At 36.3% G+C, this 22,324-nt stretch overlaps 1 protein-coding gene across 2 annotated transcripts in view; it reads right to left on the bottom strand.

Moving 5' to 3' along the window:
• LOC126284927 (nuclear receptor corepressor 1-like) overlaps positions 1 to 22,324 on the bottom strand; it is a 355,946-nt gene that overhangs the window by 156,023 nt on the left and 177,599 nt on the right. For both annotated transcript variants that reach the window (XM_049984190.1, XM_049984191.1), the window contains exons 7-9: positions 17,874 to 17,930; positions 17,647 to 17,699; positions 12,111 to 12,417 (exon numbers count right to left, since the gene is read on the bottom strand). In XM_049984190.1, the coding sequence (XP_049840147.1) occupies positions 12,111 to 12,417; positions 17,647 to 17,699; positions 17,874 to 17,930 (417 nt within the window). The remainder of the gene's footprint in view (positions 1 to 12,110; positions 12,418 to 17,646; positions 17,700 to 17,873; positions 17,931 to 22,324) is intronic.

Here is a 22,324-nt window from a genome sequence, read left to right as displayed (position 1 = left end):
AAAACCACCAATATTCAATGAAATTTTTTACAAATATGTTAACAAAATGAAATGTTATATAAGTTGCAAAAACAGGGTGAGAAACGTTCAAACTTACAGAAATTATAAAGATGAGATTCATATCAGAGCCACTGACAATTTCGAACTGAATAGTTACCACCTATCATCATTAGTCAGTTGCTTACTAAATCACGACAAAAAATTATAGACTCAGCATATTTAACTGGGGCTGCCTTTAGGGCAAATGGTAATTCAGAACTGTGACATGACTTCAGATGGAAAATAGAGACAAGAAAAGCACAATGAATTCAGGTTGAGATACATATTTTTATCAGAAGATATCAAAATGTTGGAAAAAAATAGAGAAAATATAATAATATCAGCCTGGGGAAAGTATTCACAAACAATATCCAAGAGCCAAGTGAATTGGTTAATTTTGCTGTGGATTACCATTGAGGCAGCTTTAGAAAAGACAGCCATCCACCATCAGGAGCAACCATTGGACTCTAAGTACGTAATTCAACTAATTCTTCACAGAGCAGCACCAATGACATTCCGTATTTGAATTATCCTGTGAACTTGGTGGGAAAGTACAACCTATCAATGTCACTACACTTTCTTTCTTATTACCTGAAAACTTAATCCTCGAGTGAGCACTCCAGTTTTTATAACACGAGCAGGTGCGGGTCTACACTGCACACATACAAAGAACAGCTGTCCTTACGTTACCAAGGTAAACATGTATGAGCAAAATCACAAACGATGAAATAAATTTCCATTACATGAGCTATGTCACTGTTTAACAAACAAAAATAATACAAAAACCTTTCATTGTATCACTCTGATGCCATGTAGAAGTGTTACCCTACAGTAATGACACTCAAAGCATTAAATAGCACAGCTGCATAAGATCACAGTCAAGTGCTTACTCGATTCTCTGGAAGACAATTGCCTCATTGTGAGATTGTGCTGCTAGCTCGGAAACTAGGTCCTTTTCTTGCATAGATCGTTCATTTTTTTATTGCCTAGTTCGCTATTTATTTTATTTTACTGTTGCTCACTTGGAGGTATGACAGCGCAACTTAAAAGTGTATTGGCTGAAACAGTAATGAAGGAACAGGTACAGGCTTGCAGTTTTACAGCAACAACGGTACGGTACAAGACAATGTTATTTGTAGTTGGTGCACTCTATACATAGGTGCGCAAGAGTCCCATAAAAATCTCAATAGCGGTCACTTTATACAAACAAAAATATGGGGTGAATTCAACTTTCCAGGTATAGACTGGGAGATTCATGTTATCGAAACTGGTACCAGAGACAAGGATTTCTGTGACATTATTTGTTCGAAAATTACTTCAAGCAGGTAACTTGAGAATCAACTCATGAATGTAACAGACCTCCTAGTAACACACCTGAACTTCTCAAATCAATTAACATAAAGGACAGAATCAGTGTTCATAAGGCTGTGTTAACAACTATGACTATGGGTTATCAAAAAAGCAGTGTTAAGAACGGTACGAAAATATTTTTGCTCAGCTAAAGTGACAGGATAAAATTGCAGAGTATCTGAGTAGTCAACATCAAACATTCAGTGCTGGGGACAAAAATGTGAAGCACAAAAGTAAAACATTCAAAAGCATCGTTCAATATGGCTTAGACAGGTATGTTCTGAGTAATATGTTAAGTGACGTTAAAGGTCCTCTGTGTGTTGATAGCCTTGTTAGAAAACTGCTACATAAACAAAGAGAGCTTCATTATAGATTCAAGAGAAGTCAAAACCTAGCTGACAAATAAAACTTGAACAAAATGAAAACAAGGATAATGACAGCAATGAGACGAGCATTCGATAACTTTGAAGCTAAAATTTTGTCATTTGTCTGACAAAAAGCCCTAAGAGGTTAAAAATCAGTAAATGATTCGAAATCATCTATTCAGTCACTCAGTGATCGTACTGGAACCAAAATGGAAGATAACAGAGAGGAGGCCAAAATACCAAATTTGGTCTTCCAAAATTGTTACACCGTGGAAGACTATAATACAATCCCTACTCTGAAATATCTGCATGAACATCGAAATGACAGATGTTGAGTTAAACGATCGCAGAATAGAAAATCAACTACACTCACTAATAATATAAGATCACAATAATATAAGATACCTGTAAGAATCTACAAAGATTATGCAAAGAAATTTGCTGCATATCTAGCAGCAGTTTATTGTTGTTTGCTGGAGCAATGAAGGGTACCTAACAACTGGGAAAAAGTGCAGGTCATTCACCTTTTCAAGAAGGGTTGTAGGACAGATGCACATAATTATAGACCTACATCATTGATATCAACCTGTCGTAGAATTATGGAACGCGTTTACACTTAATTATGGCGTTTTTGGGAACAGATGCCTCTTCCATAAAATTCAACATGGAGTTCGAGAACAGAGATCTTGCAAAACTCAGCTCACTCTGTTCACCCATAAGATCCACAGCACTCGGGTTGATGCCATGTTCCTCAGCTTCAGGTACACATCTGACACCATCCTCTACTGACATTTAGTGAAAAAAAAACACAAGCTTACCATGTATCGGAACAGATTTGCAAATAGAATCAAGACTCCCTTGCAGATACAACTCAACACATCACTCATAATGGAACAAAATCAACAGAAGTAAAGGTACAGTAGTCTCTGGAGTGTCCCAAGGAACTGGGATATGGCAGTTACTGTTTACAATGTATATAAATGATCTCATGGAAAGTGTCGGAAGCTCTTTAAGATTGTTTGCAGATGATATGGATGTGTAAAAGAATATAGCAATGCCAGAAGACAGTATTGATTTGCAGAATTATCTGCAGAGGACATGTGAACAGCGTAGGCTCCAGCAGCTGACCCTGAGTGTAAACAAATATCACATACTGTGCACACATAGGAAATGATTTCCACTACTGCACAATTACACTGCTGAAGAAAAATTGCTGGAAACAGTATCGACCATAAAATACCTAGGAGCCGATATCCAGAGTGACTTTTAGTGGAATGACCACGTGAAACAAATATTAAGAAAGGGAGATGCTACACTGAGATTCATAGGAAGGATCTTATGGAAATGTAGCTCAACTATGAAACAAGTTGCTTACAAGGGGTTTGTTTGCCAGTGCTCGAGTACTGTTCATCATCCTCGGACCCTTACCCAGAAGGACTGATAGAAGAGATACAGAAGGTCCAATGAAGAACAGGATCACTTAGTCTGCAGGGAGCATTACAGAGATGCTCAACAAACTCCAGTGGCACACTTTACGAGAGAGGCATTGTGCATCATGGAGATGTTTACTACTGGCATTTCATGAAAGTACTTTCCAGGAAGAGCTGGACAACATATTACCTCATCCCACATACATCTCACAAAATGATCATGACAAGAAAATTTAAGAAAGTAGAACTAATACAGTGGCTTACCGACAATCATTCTTCCCATTTGCCGTTCACAATTGGAGCAGCAAAGGCGGAATCAATTGGTGGTACCACAAGTACTCTCCACCACACTCTATGAGGTTGACTTTCTGGAGTACTGATGTAAATGTAGGTGTATTCATTACGTGATAAATTATCAGCAATGTCAACATAACAACAACTTACATCAATAAGGTGCCGAAAACCTGATGACTTTCGAGAGAAGCAATACTTATGAATCTGTCAACAGCATTTAATAGATGTGTGGCTCAGTAGAGAAGTAAAACATAATAGCTCGCAAAATGTAGAATGAATTTCACAAGCCTGGATATAATGAAAATGTCCAATCCAAAAAACATAAGTAGATTCATAAACAATTTCCGGCAGACTGTAAAGAACGGAAAAAAGCAGAAGGTTATTGCAGAGTAACAGGAGTTGAAATCATTATAAACAGAAACATGAGTAATTCAATAATAGTATCATCTCACTCAACATGAATATCAACAGGAAAAGCAACTTAAAATGTGCATCTCAAAGTTGAATATCATGTGAGAGAGAGTAAATATAAGTAGAAACAGATAAACTTGAAAGACGACAGATCTGAAATTGTTATTGGAGACAAAATGTTACAACAAAATACTGAGAATCAGAAACAACTATTACAAATTAAGGGAAAAAGAAATTGGTGCAACATTTTTCAAATATTTCAGAATGGTTTCAAACAACTACAACAAAATCCTCTATTTTTGATAGCAAGAGAGTTATTCGCCACACACCGTCAGGTGGCTTGCGGAGTATGGATGTAGATGTAGATGTAGATGTAGATGAAGAACACATCAAGTTCTCAAATACACTACTGCATAGGTACTGATTCAGAAACCTCATTTTGAACTATAACTATAAGGACATACTGAAAAGTAATTTTTTATTTTGTTCCAAATATCAGTTGAGGAATTACATGTCAAGCATACTACCCGATAAACTTTCCCACTTCACTGACACATGTTGCAATCTTCTGCCACTACAGAGCTCTGAAGTGTAGTGAATAACATGGCAGTATGTAACATAACTTTGTTGGAGCATGACAAACTGAAAGCACAGATTCCAAGAGTTTATCCACACATGGAACACCTTCTCCTTCAGGACAACAGTGACAGACCTCACATGAACGCCGTGATATCTGCAACAATCCGACACCTTGGGTTCACTGTCATCAATCATCCTCCATACAGTTCCATCTTCGCTCCATCTGACTTTCATGTTTTCAAAACTTAAAGAACACCTTTGAGGTCTTCACTTGACAGCGATGAACCAGTGCTAGAAGAGGGGAAGTTGTGGCTCTGCCAACAAAGTCAAACATCACAGTGATGGCATCAACAAAACTAATTTCTCATTGGGAGAAACGCAGTTGTTGCCAGGGCGAATATGTTGGAAATAGATAAGTAGACATGAAGCATAAAGAGTAGAATGTTGATAATGTTTGTTTTATTTAAAAAGCTTTACGAGTTTTCACGTACACAAAATTGAGGCATTACTTTTCAGTAAGCCCTTATCCAGATGAGTATGAAATCATAAATGATATTGGAATAGTCATTCACAGAAATTTGACGGCATTATTTTACAGACTATGCACATTAATTTTAACTGTAAGGAAGAGAAATTTAAAAATAAAGAATTTACAGCCAAAAGGGCACCTAAAGACACTTACGAAATAACTGCTGTGAGATTCTTGACGGTAATCAATAGAAAAGTCAATGCAACAAAAATGGTATGGTTAGAAACTTATAGTTAACAAAAACAAAATGTTAGCAGTAAATACTGAACCAGAACAGTAAAATTAAGTAGAGTGAAGCAGAAATTTAAAAAGTGATACATAAAAAGTGAGCGGGTGAAAAGTTTCTGTGGAACAAACAATACTGAGATGCAACAATACTTTTAAGGCCTGGTTGAAGAAAAATAGGTGCCCATAATGTTAATAATATATAATCCAGAGCTGTAATATGACAAGAGATCTGCCTCATTTGATTCACAAAATTGTAGAACAAGACAAAGATACAACTCCAGGAATAGACAAATTTTTGGCTGTACAATGTGTGTGGCATTTCATGTATCAAATCTGCTGTCTAGAAATACAGAGAAAGACCAGCAATGTACTGCATAGTAACTTTTGCATTTTTAAGACGAGGAATCATATAGAGAATACTGATAAAGAGACAGTATGCCAAAGTTAAGAACAAGATGGAACTCAGGTTAAAGTTAAGTCATGACATGAATATGAGGCAGAGAAAACGGGTGTGGCAGAGCCTAAGGATAGTTTTATTTCATTGAAATTCTGCATCTATGAAAAGACGCCATAGAACATGTCATCACAAAAGCTCATATTTCCATGTGAATGCGTGTTTGTACATTTTGGCCATTTTGGGGGTAAATGCATATTCAGAAGATTTTTTTCTATATAATTTACACATTTATAACGCATGTTATACTATTTTACTAGGTTCAGGGCACATATTAGAAAAACTTGCATCATTGCAGCTTTTATTGATGTTTTTCATATTAATTGCTCCAAAAATGCAGCACATTTGTGATTTCGTTAAATCTGTGACAGCCTTTAAACTTCATAGAGCTCGGCTCGCTTGATGTCGGTATTAGTACACATACTTCATGCCTTCTCACAATACTGCTAATCTTTACTATCTACTATTATAAACTGTTGTACTTATGTTGTGCAAAATGAAAAGTATGTTGACATATTTAATATGAAGCCAGAAACTTTAAAAACAAAGCTATGGCAGATTCTTTGGGAGAAATGCTACTATTCAATAGAAGATTTCATAGACAATGAGATGATAATTTAAGTAAAGGGTAATTAAGTGTTAGATTTTATTGCATGTATATATAACAAAATTGTGTTATTATTATTATTATTATTATTATTATTATTATTACTATATTTATTATACTGTTTGTTAGTATCAGCTGTTCTTTGTTTATGTTCAGGGGTCAAATGCTGAAAAAACTTTCAAGCAAATCAACACAGAACTAGTAGGTGTCATACTGCAAAGGTAAAACCACAATCTGATCTGTCTCCTGGACATGAATAAAATGATTTAGATTATATACATTATGAGACAAATAAACCACAATTCACAGCACTGTACGAGATACTTCCTTCTGCATTACTAATGTCTTCCGCTCCTCACTCTTTGACCATAGTCACCTCTGAGGTGAGCTCAATACCAAATTTACAGATTGCATACCAATCATTACATTAAAAATTTTAACAACTGTGAGCAGAATGTCGCTTTATAAAACTCTGTGTAAAATATGGCAACAACACATCACTAAACCATTTCCTTCTGACATTTGTGTTACGAAATCAATTGACAATGAAACATTTCCATTGTTGTCAATAAAAGAAAGTGGCTGAATTCTGTACCACCCAAGATTTAATGAACATGAGTACCTGTTACATTTGCACCGAATTATAAAGTTTAGCTATGGCTCTTGCTAGGACAGCAAGAACTGACCTTGTGCCAAAATGAAACACAGAAAACATATTTCGAAAAACAGAAACTTGTCATTTATTGAGACTATTGCAGATAAGGGCTACGAGGCTGTACTGTATTTTTTTCCTAACCACTGTACAACATATCAAATCACTCAAATTAAACCTTACCAAGCCTAGAAAATGTAAACATAAATAAGTAATGTTGATATATGCTATATTTTATTCAGGGTTCAAACAATGAAAAAACTTTCAAGTAAGTCAATACAGAAATTGTAGGTGTCATACTGCAAAGGTAAAACTACAGGAAGACACAAAAACTAAGCAATCATTTACTACAATAATACCAACAAATTGTATGCAAAATCAACTTTCCATGGATTTATGTGGTGTTTTGGCAGGTGCCGAATATACCATCTGAAAAACTGGCAGATCTGCACTCCTGGCTCGGATCTAGGGAGGGAGGGAGGGAGGGGGGGGGACGGACAGAAAAACCAGGGCATCTGCCCTGGGAAGCACTTTCATGGGGGGGGGAGGGGAGGGGGCAAATTCATATTCTTGAAGAAAAAACCTTGTTCCACAAATCGCCTATCATCCAATGCATGTTGGCCTATTGATTATTCATTTGATTTTGAAACACATCCCTGTTGGGTTTTGAACAAATTCTAATCTGATTTCTGAACGAATTATAAGTTTATTTTTGAATGCGTGCATAGTGTATGTGATGTCTCTGCTAGGGGTATCCCCGTCACATGTAGAAATAAAAAACTTTCCCGCAGCCAAAAAGGGACAGGGCTATAAGTGCAGAGCTAAATAAACCCAACCAGGTGAACACCAATCGCTGTTTGTTTATGTGGTTGATTAGACGTGCAAATGATAAGCATTGTTATCGCCAGTAGTAAAACCCATAAATTCAGAATACCTGAGTGGAAATAAACAACTAACATGAATAACAGATAAGAAATATTACATTTTATCTTCTCTGTGTATTCATGAAAATGAAATTCTAACAAAAATTTTCTTCTTCTTTCTATCTTCATTATCTAGCAGTATCTGTAAGTATTCCCACTTGCTTCATTTGCTTAATTCAATTCCATATTCATTAAAAGAGTACAGTATCTGAACAAGAGTGCTTTATTACATGGCTTTCAAGTCATTTTGTTACTTCAGAGTTCTGTGTGGCATTTCTATTCTAGTTAGTGATTAGCACAAAGCACTGGAAACTGATTCTCCCTCCATCAGATCTCGACTTTCGGAAGTCCGTGTGCTTCTTCCCCTCTACCCGCAAACCAAGGGAGCCATGTTTACTAAAACAATTATAGACATCACATTTCAAAACATAGCACTAATATATATTTTTATTATTTTTAAGAATTTTGTGGTCAATACATTTAAATAAAGAGTTCCATTGTTCTTAAGCAATGCTGTCCCAGTACATGATGAAGGCCAGGAGAGGAAGTAAAATATCTTATCCTTACCTAAGGAATATTACATGTTTAGCCCATGCACTACACTGGGGCTGGAACAGTAAGTCTAAAATACAACACTCCTGATATCTTGCACAAAAAAGGTAAATGGCCACATAATAATTCTGACAGTTTTAATTCAATCATATGCTGACTTCTTTCCTGTTTAAGGTATTCCTGAAAGCACCTGTCTATGTATCAGCACTTGGAGATATACTGCAAACCTTTGCAGTCATCCTAAGGAGAAGTAGGTATTGCAGAAAAAGATTAGTTTAATACGATTATCAGATCAAATCTCGATTTTCTGTTTATGAAGCTGACAAATTATTTTGTGGCAAAAAATGCAAAAGACTTTCAACTGATCTGGCTTTTTCTGGAATTTGTTCACTTAAGTATACACTTTTCACTTCTTGTGGGTTAGGAAGTTCATTTTCCCCATACAAAAGTGTTCCATCAAATCAACAAATGAATTTAAGAAAATTTGGAGGAAATGGTTGTTGTGCATTGTTTTAGAAGAAAACAGAAATAAACAGAACCGAATTTTGATACCATATATTTTTATTGGTTTGCTGCCTGATTGTGTATGAATGCGAGCCTGTTTTAAAATTTGAGAGTACATGAAAATCTGGGCTCTAGTCATTGCATATCAGTATTACAATTTTTGTAAGCTGGAAACACCAAACTGTTGAGTAACAAAATGCCTTCATGAAAATAGAAAGACAGGTGCAGACGGTGATGATAACATCATCATCACAATGTTACCGTCACCACAACCACCACCACCACATTTGAACAACAAGACAAGTGAACAGAACACAAAATTTTACGTCAATCATCACTAAGAGGTAAATAGAATACCACTGTGCCAAAGATGTTAATAGCAAACTATGTCAACTAATCCCAAGCTAAAATGTTACCGATCAGCAAGCAGACTGTAAGGTGTATATGCATTAGATGCTTTATAAACAATTACAAAGATCTGTCACAACAACAAGAAGCCATTAGAAATGAAATATTCACTGAGAGAATTATAGACATCATTAGGTACAGGATGATTCTTTGTTATTTCTATAGGCACACAACACAATGAGACCAGAGATATTGTCCGTAAAAACCTATGTCTTCTTTTTGAGCAAGAAAACCTAAGCAGTCTAGTTCACATAAGCAGCAAAATATAGGCAAAAGAATTATCATGCATTGACGTTGTGAAACATGGCCCTGTCTGAACAAACTTCACGGACAACCTAAGAAAAATAAGGAAAGACGTGAACTAAGGAATGGAAAACTGCTGATGAAAGAGGAATGTTAGAGCTCCAGGACAAACTGTTGAAATGGTGTTTTACATATCTGGTCGAAATGGCAAGAGCAGAGGAAATCCCTCACTGCATAGTTGAGGGATTGAGCAGTTGACAGGGACATAAAAAGGATTTTAATAGTCGCAAAACCTCCCGAAAAGTCTTGAAATAAGTCGTTTTACTGTGTAAGAGTGTGTAAACCTTAGCAATTTCAGGTCTTGTATATGTGCCTGTCAGTCACTCGAAACCTCATCTACTCTGTGAGAGGTTACCTACTACAAGTAGTAGTAGTAGTAGTAGTAGTAGTAGTAGTAGTAGTAGTAGTAGTAGTATTAAAGAAACAGCTATTCTGGAATTCAGATCACACAGCATGGGCACATCATATACACAAATGAGTGAACAAAAGCTTCCACACTTTAAAAGAACTAATAATACATGGAAACCAAATTCCTGAACATGTAGATGTAAAGCAGCACATGCCTTAAAACAAGTAAGGGGAAATCACTTGGACACATTTTTACATTTCTAGATTAACAAATATTGTATTCAGCACCGGGACAGTGTGGCCGAGCAGTTCTAGGCGCTTCAGTCTGGAACTGCACGACCGCTATGGTCACAGGTTCAAATCCTGCCTCGGGCATGGATGCGTGTGATGTCCTTAGGTTAGGTAGGTTTAAGTAGTTCTAAGTTCTAGGGGACTGATGACCTCAGATGTTAAGTCACATAGCGCTCAGAGCCATTTGAACCATTTTTTTTTTGTATTCAGCAATGAATACAAGTCAAGTATTCAAGACAAATATATCTACTTGTTTACTCGATTCCAACTCTCCATGACCCCATGAACTAAAGCATACCGATTTCTTCTGTCATGACCGTCTCCAGAAGACTTTCCGGGTTGGAATCCATTACGTCTTTGATGCCATCAACCCATCTCATCCTTTGCCGCCCTCTTTTCTTTGTACCTTCTATCTACCCCAGCATTAAGATCTTTTCCATCAAATCATGTCTTCTCATGCTGTGCCCAAAGTAGATCAGTTTTTGTTTCATTATTAGACCTTCCAAGGAGCAATCTGGTTTTATTTGCAGTAACACTGACCAATTTGTTCCCTTTGTAGTCCATGGAACTTGAGGAGTTTCCCATAATGCCATCATTCAAAACAGCCTACTCTACGTCATTCAGCCTTTCTTATGGTCCAGTTCTCACATCCATACATCACAACTGCAAAGACCACAGTCCTTACCATACAGATCTTTGTTGTTAATGTTACATATTTCTACTACTTAAAATACTGCCAGTATCTGACATTGTCTTTCTACCAAGTAACTAGCATCTTTTGACTTCATGCCTGGAGTCACCAACAGCAGAATTATGAGAGCTGACATCACCGAACATAGAAACTACTGCCACTGTTTCTTCTCCTACATGCCATGAAGAGAGAAGTTTAGTTGCCATAATTTTCATTTCTTTGACATTCAGCATCAAACTAGCTTTTGAAGTTGCTTCTTTCACCTTCAGTACGAGGATCTTTAATACTTCACTTTTTGCCATCAACACTGTATCATCTAAACATCTGTGATGGTATTATTATTATTATTATTATTATTATTATGCAATCATCATACACTTTTCAGATGTCTGTAGCCCACAACTGCTAGTGTTCTGCATCAGTCCCTCAAGTTGCTATCATATGCCAATATGCATAGAGCATGACAAATTTTTGGTTGGACACAAGAATGAAATACAAAGACCTGAGAAGCTGTGGCTTCCTCCATTACATGTAGCATAAAGCTAATTTTAAGAGATAGTTGATATCAGACCTGCATTATGAGAAATACTGTGTAAACAGCTCTGTTACAGATCTACACTAGACTTTCTCACACACACAAAAGTTGGGTTTGTAAAAAATCAGAGTACAAGACAAATATTTTTTTGTTACTTGACAAAACAGATGTTTGCATCAATGTTCACATGGTTTCACAATCTCTCATGTTTTAAGTTATGGAGGAGGTTTTCCACTGGCTTTCAATTTTCACTGTCCTTTTCATTCTTTCTTTACTTTTTGTTTACCTCAGAAATAGCATTTGAAATCAAACTATACTATTTCAAATGACTGCTAACAGACCAACTGCAGCACAGTTCTTTGCAAAACTCAAAAAAAGGGGAAACTGCAGGACAGAAATGGCACTTCTCATAGACTGCGCCACCAAGGACTGCCAATTTGTATGCAATATATTTTGTATTAAAACATTTTGCACATTTGACACAAAAAGTATAGTGTAAAACTGACAATTAAAAAAGACAGATAATGCCCAACTAAATATGTAAACACAGGTTGAAAACCATGTGCCTCACCACAGTTTTATGAAATACATCGAGTAAAGTTTACAATTGAACTCACTTCTTGCTCTTGAAGGCCATCCATGATTTCCTCCAAGTCTGCTTCACTCTTGATCCTGGCACCAACTCTATTAAACCTTTCTCTATCTTCCCGCTGCTTCCTAAGCTCTGGAAACACTTTCTCAAAGAATTCACGATTCTTCGCTTCCCTAGCTTTCCTTTTTTGAGAAGCTTCAGCTTTTTCCACCTTACGCAACCATTCCTGCATCAATTTGGAGTATGTTGCCGTCAGAAACTTCTCACGATTTTCCCGCTCAGCGTGCTGTCTTCGAAAATGCTCTACTAAGCGTTTCTTCAACAACTGGTACCTGTCAAAAGAACTACAAATTAGATTCTAGTCTAAGACAGCAAGAAACAAATATTAAAATTTCAGCTGCTATAACTTTTAGTGGTATGTGGAAAACAAAGCCAAATTTTTATTAGATGTACACAGAGAGATCTATTCACAAAGCAGAAGCAAACTGAAATGCATATAAAATCGTAAAATTTTTAAGATTGGTCTTGCTTCTTCTAGAAGAAAAGATGAAGACCTATACACCTGAATGATCACTGCTATACTGTGACTAACTGCAAACTTCACAACTTAGCTCAATCCTATGCTGTTTCAATCCTTTCCCTCTCATAGAACTAGATCACCTGAAATGTTCTGGTGAGAACTATCCTCTGTTCTCCCAATCCCCTTGACTGAAGCTGCTCTATAGGCATCACTCCTAATTTACCATGTTAATGTTTTACATCCCAGCAGTGGACTCTGTTTTTTCATATATTCACATTCTGCACTGGTTGACACAGAAGTAAATCGTAGCCAATGTGCATACAGAAAAAAGGAGGATACGCCTTTTGCTTCTCACCTATCAGTGGAAAACAACTGAAAGGCTAAAATGAAGTAATGCAAGTCACAATTTTAAGTTGAGCAATTACAAAGGATAGCTTAAAGTGTCTTCCAAGATCTGCTCCCAGAAATGTAGATCAGAAATATTCTCAATTACTGAACTGACACATTTCACAGTTAATCCCCATCACAAGCAGGGAAAAACTTGCCACAGTGTTGGGGATTCTCACAATACCGTTTGTGATGCAAATTTGGAGAGAATATATTTAATAAAAGTGTCTTTGAAATGACAATTCTAAGAACAATTCTTTGCCCGAAAAGGCTTTCCAATAGCACTGACAGTATTAAAGCCAAGTACACACAGAAATCATCTTTGTTATACACCATCAAAAATACTGGAAGGAGGGGGTGGGGGAGAGGGAAAGGTAGGAGGAGGCATACAGAACCAATTGCTTTATAGAGAGCAGTAAACACTCCCCCCCCCCCCCTCTCACTCTCTCTCTCTCTATCTCTATCTCTCTCTCTCTCTCTCTATCTCTCTCTCTCTCTATCTCTCTCTCTCTCTCTCTCTCACACACACACACACACACACACACACACACACACACACACACACATACACACACACACACACACACACACACACACACACACACACACAATTCACAAATGACAACCACATAGGCAAATATAATCACCACTGAAGATATTAAACTTGTTAAGTCATTGCTCAGAACAGAAAACCCGCATAATTTTCTGAGGTGGTTGTGTACTGTCATAAACAACTAACATTGCTGCAGTGTTTCAAGTGTATCAATATCTCATTTAGCCACACACTTAAGATTGGACACTAAAGTGGAGTGGTGCAACAATTAATGCTTCTAGGCAATTTTATAAATTATGAGACTGTACTGGAAATTAAACAGCGTCGGTTTGGAAAAACAAATGTACTAAAAGATAAGTATCACATATATTAAAATTATCTCCACTGTGCAATGAGAAAACAATTATTTTCAATAGGAAACTACATAAGTAAATTACATACACCATCAATTACTATAGTGCTGGACCTAAAGCTAATCATTATTTTCATGGCAACTGACATGACTATGTGCATATAAGAGAAAATCCTTTTCCCTGTGCTCAGTGACCATATTTCATACAACCCAACATTAGTCAAGCAAGAAGCGCAACTGCAATCAGAAGATGACACACTAACTTTTTACGGGTCAACGATCAAGACCAACAGAACATTACTGAGTATAAAACTCCATCTGTTTTCTCAGCGAAATTAAGGTGATGTGTAAATTAGGTTCACTTCCATAATGTGAGTTCTAAGAGTACAATAACTAATATTGTAAGAAATAAGTAAATAATATAGCAGACTACAAATCATTATATTTGGTGTCAGAGTTTCTCCAAATATTTCCTCTGTTGAAGCGATGTCGCAAGCATGCAAATTAAATGACACTAACCAAGAGGAAGGATCAATGCAACTGCTTTGTAAATGCTGTTATTTAAGCTCATTTTGTATGTGTGTAATGTCTGTAAGCTCTACAATTGTTGTTTGGGAAGCTCTGAAATGTGGGCTACCAATGGACAAATCACACCTACTGCATTCAATATTTGCACCCACCCCCTAATAGCTCTTGCTACTGGTATCAGTTTTGTCATAAGTGTTGGTCAGTATGCGTCAAGAACGGCCTCAATGGGCAAAAGAAGACTGCTGAACTCTTCATTCTTTTACTACGAGTTGATAAACATTTTTCAGGATATTGTCTACAGAATTTGAAGTCAACAGTCTACATTGTTTGATAACATTCAGGCACTTCAGAGGCTATCATAATGGTATCTTTAGGTTCAGAATACTTCAAAATCAGGTAAACTTTCTTTGATATCAACAGAGACAAAAGCCGTAGTTCAGAATCTAGTGGAAAATGACTTTTTTGTAACATATCAGCACGCAGAGGAATTGCTGGATCATTTCCACCATTCAGCAAGATCAAATTTAAGTGAGGAAACTGTTGTTTATGAGTGTTGTACTCCACAACAGGGAAGTGACTAGAAAAACATCTTTAATGTTGCTAACAAATCCTCTAAAAATCTGAAAGCAGTCCACCTTGCATATGAATTCCTGAATTCTGTCTCTAATGTGATGGTGCTAGAAATATTTGTAATACAAAGCAGGTTTACGTATCGAACTTTTTGTGAAAACAACTGACATTTTTATCATGCTTTTCAAACAAGACATACATGTGCAAGACTAAGGATATATATGTTTTAATCAAAAAATTGCTGTCTGCAGAATGCAGTGAATGGTGCTTATTACATTCACTCTACAGGATATGCTGAAACCAGAGGCATTCGACTTCAAATTTAATCATTGGGAACAAATTTTAAGAACAACACATCTAGCCTGGCTCAAGTAAACAAAAGATATATGACAATATTCCAACTAATCAGTTAACATTTGATACAGTTAACTATTTGAATGGAAAAACTGGTAGATGCGGACCTCGGGGAGGATCAGTTTGAGTTCCGTAGAAATGTTGGAACACGTGAGGCAAAACTGACCTTACGACTTATCTTAGAAGAAAGATTAAGAAAAGGCAACCCTACGTTTCTAGCATTTGTAGACTTGGAGAAAGCTTTTGACAATGTTGACTGGAATACTCTCTTTCAAATTCTGAAGGTGGCAGGGGTAAAATACAGGGAGTGAAAGGCTATTTACAATTTGTACAGAAACCAGATGGCAGTCATAAGAGTCGAGGGGCATGAAAGGGAAGCAGTGGTTGGGAAGGGAGTGAGACAGGGTTGTAGCCTCTCCCCAATGTTATTCAATCTGTATATTGAGCAAGCAGTAAAGGAAACAAAAGAAAAATTCAGAGTAGGTATTAAAATTCATGGAGAAGAAGTAAAAACTTTGAGGTTCGCCGATGACATTGCAATTCTGTCAGAGACAGCAAAGGACCTGGAAGAGCAGTTGAACAGAATGGACAGTGTCTCGAAAGGAGGATATAAGATGAACATCAACAAAAGCAAAACGAAGATATTGGAATGTAGTCAAATTAAGTCGGGTGATGCTGAGGGAATTAGATTAGGAAATGAGACACTTAAAGTAGTAAAGGAGTTTTGCTATTTGGGGAGCAAAATAACTGATGATGGTCGAAGTGGAGAGGATATAAAATGTAGACTGGCAATGGCAAGGAAAGCGTTTCTGAAGAAGAGAAATTTGTTAATATCGAGAATAGGTTTAAGTGTCAGGAAGTCGTTTCTGAAAGTATTTGTATGGAGTGTAGCCATGTATGGAAGTGAAACATGGATGATAACTAGTTTGGACAAGAAGAGAATAGAAGCTTTCGAAATGTGGTGCTACAGAAGAATGCTTAAGATAAGGTGGATAGATCACGTAACTAATGAGGAGGTATTGAATAGGATTGGGGAGAAGAGAAGTTTGCGGCACAACTTGACTAGAAGAAGGGATCGGTTGGTAGGACATGTTTTGAGGCATCAAGGGATCACAAATTTAGCATTGGAGGGCAGCATGGAGGGTAAAAATCGTAGAGGGAGATCAAGAGATGAATACACTGAGCAGATTCAGAAGGATGTAGGTTTCAGTAGGTACTGGGAGGTGAAGAAGCTTGCACAGGACAGAATAGCATGGAGAGCTGCATCAAACCAGTCTCAGGACTGAAGAACACAACAACAACAACAACAACAACAACTGTTTGAAGTAATTTTAAAACCTTTAAAAGTTCTGCAAGTACTCACTAAGCTTTACTGGTGTCAGTCTTTCATGACATTGCATATGGACAGGGGTGGAGTGAACTGTGAGCCGTAGCCGCTACAGCACTGATCTTGTCTGGATAAGACCTTGTCATGTTTCTAAATGTGTCCATAGTGATGAATGCACAGAGACTTTCCACAGAATTTATGTTTCATGTATAGGGCAATTGTGCATAGCTGTCACAAGACATCAATAAAATTGTTTCATTATAGCTTCCGAAAATGAGAAACTGTGTGGAAATCATTTTGGAGTAGCTATTGCGTGTGTTTCTACAAGTTATATGGCTAATACAATATTGAAAACAGCGATCAACAGAGTAACAAAGAAATACATGTTACACTCAGTATGCACAATTTAAAAATAATGTACGATGAATTCTTTTGTGAGTGTTTAAAACTTCTAGCAACAACAGCATGCAAGTTGAAGACAATGAAGCAGGAGAAGGGGGACTGTAAATTAACCCTGAAACATAGGTTTTCTAATTGTGACAATAATAACAAATAATTAATTGGCTGCAAATGCTGTTTGTGATGATACCTAAAACCATGTGGATTCTTGGGATGCCTAAGGAAGCAAACAATTCTGTTTCATAAAACCTAAAGAATTGCATACAATCGACCAATGTTAACTTTAAACCACAAATTTACACTTTATGCAAGTTCTAGGGGCAAACTCTCATCCCATTAGAGAAACTCTGGTACCTTACTAAATCTGAAATGATATGTAACAGTGTTCAAACGATTAACAGTTATGATGAACAGAAATAATGTACATTCAACTGCCTTTTTATTACCAAATAAAGACAGTCTGTAACTGTATTCTTGATCAATTTTAACAGAAACATCATGTGAGCAGATTACAAGAACTTAGATAACTAGTGTCTGTATGCTGGACTGACAACAATCAATAAATCTTTACCTTCTCTTGTTCTCATGGTAGACAGCAGTGTCCGATGGCTGGTTGTACAACGGCTGGAAAAAAAAATGGTTACTATCAGTGTAATCTATAGTCATTTTTTTTCTCTAACTAATGTATTAAACAGAGTAGTCTGCAGTAATTTTTTTCCTCTATGTAATATACTAAACGGACTATGAAACTTAGTGACTAGGTACAGATTAGCAGTCAATTGAAGCAAAAAAACATACCAGTTCAATTTTTGGACCCAACTTCTCCAGCAAACTGTGGGCTTCTTGAGCTTTTTTCTGAAAGTAAAAGCAAGAGGTAATTAGTAGGTAAAATCAGTTACACACATCATAAATGTTTATTAATCATATTTTTCAAAAGAATGAAAGATCACAAAAATTTTGCAAAACCTTTTTACAGCTGCATGTTTTACAGGTGCATTACACTGAATATAAACACTGTTATAACACAACTATAGTTTATTGAGTGTGTAAAAATGTCATCATTGTACTCAAGATTAACTTTTATGATCCCATAACCAACCAGTCAGCTGACCAGAAAAGAATCTTGACGGTATAGCAATGTTAATAAAAGGTAACTTGTGAACCCCTCCCCCCAACTACAGTTTCACCCCAAGTCAATAAGATGAAGACTTACAGTTTAATCCTTCTTCCAGCTATTAAATATAATAATAAATGATTTACTATCAACAAACCACCAATACATTTCATTGCTAAGTAGTAAACCACCACAATCTTCACTTCATGCATTCTCCACACTTCCTTTACCAACATCACTGAGTGCCTAAATCAAATCAATGAATGCTAAATGGGTTTCATGCATTAGGCTTGTTTTTCCATTATGATACTCATCACTTCCTCAGTATTCCTTGACTTCTTCTGCCAACTGGCTGAAGCCTTCTTATCTGAAAGGGTTATCTTTCTTCACTCATTCTTTCAAGATGTTCATTCCACTTTCTCCTATCTTCTTGTATCTTATTGAGCACGTTAAATATATTTTCTTCCCTAATTTCTGAATTGCAAAATCTGTTGGTTCTTGTGCATCACTTTACAGCTCTTAGGAACCTCATTGCCGCTGTTTGCACACGACTTTCTTGGCATTTATTTATAACCCACAATTCCATAAACAAGTATTGGAACTGCCACTGTCTGATAAAATTTCAATCTGTTTCTTGTTTCATTTTATTTTTTAGATATCTCTTTATTGTTCCATATATATTCTCAAACTTTGCTAATTTCTTCTCTATTTCGTTGTCGTAGTCAACTGTGACAAGACAGCCTAAATAATTAGAACATTTGTCCTGCTATATTGTTCTTCACAATTTTTGTCTGTACAGAATGTTTTCCTGTGATAGTCATTGATTTTGTCTTCTTTTCTGAAACTGACAAATGGCACTGCCACAAAGCTCACCTAATAAATGTATTTCCCTATGTATGTAATCGTCATTATCTGCCAGTAGTGTGGTATCATCAGCCCTTAACAGACAGTTCAAGCAGGAACTCCTTCCATTTCGAAATTGCGTGATCTAAATAAATGTTAAAAATTGTGGGCAAAATGCTGCACCCTTGTCTTCTCCTTTGTTTGTGGCTATACGTTGTGTTAAGAGTGCCATTTATACCTGAAATTAATTACAACTGTGTGTTTGTCAAGACTTTTTAAAATGTTTATTAGGTGTTCTGGATATCCTCTTTTCCTCATAACTCTCCACAGTTCCTTTCTATCAAAATTACCGAAAGTCTGCACAAAATCAATGAATGCTAAATAGGTTTCCCTATTATACTATGCTTTTCCATTATTTGTTTTATTATAAAACTGCATCTTTTGTCGAACTGCCTCTCTGAAATCCCATTTGTTCTTTGCCTAATAAACTCTCAGCTATAACCTTTAACCTCATGTTCACTATTCTTACATGAAGTTTGTATGCGGTGTCAAGCAAGGTGATTTCTCTCTATTTCTTACAGCTATTGTGGTCTCCTTTTTTCAACAGTGATGTCACATTTACTTGTGACCATGCTTTCTGGACTAACTCCACTTCTCCATCATATATTAAATAAATGTAGTAGTCTCTTTTGTAGCAGAGTGCCTTCATATTTTAGCAGTTCAGTATTTATGCCATCCATATCAGTAGCTCTTGTGTTTCTTGTGGAATTGAGGGCTTCTCTTAATTCATCCATGAGTAAGTTGACTACACATCCTATTTCAATTTCATCCTATATTCTCTGTGGAGCATGTTTCTTCATTCTACAAGTTCTTGTAGTGTTCTACCCATTTCACTTGTTGGATGTTATTTATTTGAGCAACTTCTTTTTATGTCTGATGTAGCATTTTCATTTTTTATATGCTGTAATTTACCTTTCACACACTTGTAAACCTATCCCAAGATTCTTGACAAACTGGTTTCACTGCTCGATTTGCTGCATTTTTCTCCTCTGTTGGCTCACTGAGATATTCAAGATAATCTTGTTATTTTTTCCTTACAACTTTCTCTAATTCTAGTGTCTAGATTTTTAATACTGTCTTCCTTCCATATTTTTCTTTTTTCCTAAGGCTTCTCCAGCAATTTGCTTAACTAGAGTTTCTATATTTTTCCATTCCTTCTCTATTTCTTTCACTTCTTTCTTCTCTAGTTCTTGACAAAGTTTCTTCTGGAACAGATCTCATATGCTTTGTTCACTTAGTAGATGTTCTTTGTGGATTTATTCCTTTATCTTTTTTCTGTTAGCTTCTTGTTCTGTTCTTTCTCCATTTCAGGTACATATCTATGTGAGACATCACCAAGAAAGTGTCAGAACCTACGACGTGTATCATCCATACACCCTGGTCTCTCTTACTTTGCTTTCTAATTTTTCTTAATGATAGTGTATTCAATAAGATAATTTATTATTTTCCTAATTTCAGTAGGAAAGGTATGTTGAATTTCAATTTTATCAAATTGAATAGGTACTGCCTCTTCCATATACTGCCTTGCATTTTCTAATGAATAGCTGGATCCTATTTTCTCTACAACACTTAAAAATGATTATTAAAAATGTTTTCTACCTCTGACTTCTTGTTAACAAACTTTTCATTGTGTCTGACAGAAATACAGTCTTCCTGAGCTCTCGGTTGCCCTGTTTCCCTTTTAACAATATTTCAAAATGTTTTAATTTTATTATCAGATGTGCTAATCTCAGACATAATGCACATACTTTTGGACTTTTTAATAACTTTTCTTAATACAGTGCAGCAGTTTTTATAATGTTTCACTGTTTCGGGATCATTACTCCTCCTAGCTATAAGATACATTTCTCTTGTGTGTTTACAAGATATTTTTATCTCTTTATCTTTACATGATTTCTTACAATCATATTTCACTGTTTTCTTAGGGAAACTGTTATCAAATATACTCACAAAGGCATCATGAAATAGGTAAAATTTTTAATTAGCACATGTTCTCTGAACACCTCATCCCAGTCTAATTGTTGCAAGCTTTTCCTAAAATTTTGAATTGTTAAATAGTTAATTGAATGCACTATTTTGGAGAACTGTTATGAATTACTGAATGGAATTATATCATATACTGTAACTAGCTGTGCATCATGATCAGACATACCATTCTTAACAGGAAACGTTTTTATTTGATTAAATTTATCTTTGTCTATGAAAACACTGTCTATCAGTGCGCAACTTTCCTGTACCACTCAAGTAGGAAAATCAATAACTAACGTCAAATTGAAAGAACCAAGTAATACTTCAAGGTCAAGCTTTTTATTGGACCCTTGCAGAAAACCTACATTGAAATCCCCACAAATAATAATTTTCTTTCCTTTGTCCGACAGATAGCACAAACGAAAATCCAAGTTTTTTCAAAAACAGTTCAAAATTTCCCAATGGGGACCTATACATGGCTGCAATTACAAAAGTGCCATTACTTAGTTTAAGCACATATGCACATGCTTCTGTATGTTGCTCTACGCTAACTTTTTTAGTTTCCAAGTTTTTCACACTTTGACAGATTTTTATATATACGGCAACTCCTCCTCTCTCCGTAGTGTCTCTACTTACGTGTGCTGAATGCTTATATCCACCTATGTTTACCATTTCCATACCTGTGACTATATCATGTTCAAACAGGCATAGTACATCTACTCCACTCTCAGTTTCTAAATCTTCTAAACAAACAAGAAGCTCATCTACCTTGCTTTTTTAATCCCCTGATATTCTGATGCAATATATTAACATTATTTTTCACTGTACTTTTTTGTGAATCTTGTGACATACTAACATTATTTTTCACTGAACTATTACAAAATCTTAAGATATTTTCACACCTCTAGTACCTGCCTGCCAGAACTTCTCAGCAAGCTTAATTTCAATCATTGTAGGATGAATGGACACTGATCTTAGCCTAAACAAGTACTCTCATGAGTTTCAGTGCCCCCCCCCCCCAGATTTTGCTATAATCCCAGCCAGTTTACCCTTCCCTTTCCTATTGAGATGCAGGCCACGTCTTGTAAAATCCCACCTGTCAATACCATCAATGGGAACCAAACATATTCCTGACAAAGTAGCTGCCTGAAGCAGCTGATCTAGCTTCATACTGACCCTCCTGATAGAGCTGTTCAATTGGGGCTGATCATACCACATGAAAGCGGAAACCAAGCCAACATTTGTGTGGTTCATTGCAGATGCT

Source organism: Schistocerca gregaria, chromosome 8 (genome assembly GCF_023897955.1).
Source record: "Schistocerca gregaria isolate iqSchGreg1 chromosome 8, iqSchGreg1.2, whole genome shotgun sequence".
In the NCBI taxonomy this organism is placed as follows: Eukaryota; Metazoa; Arthropoda; class Insecta; order Orthoptera; family Acrididae; genus Schistocerca; species Schistocerca gregaria.
Note: the sequence above shows the minus strand (reverse complement) of the source record. Positions and strands in the feature narration are given on the sequence as shown.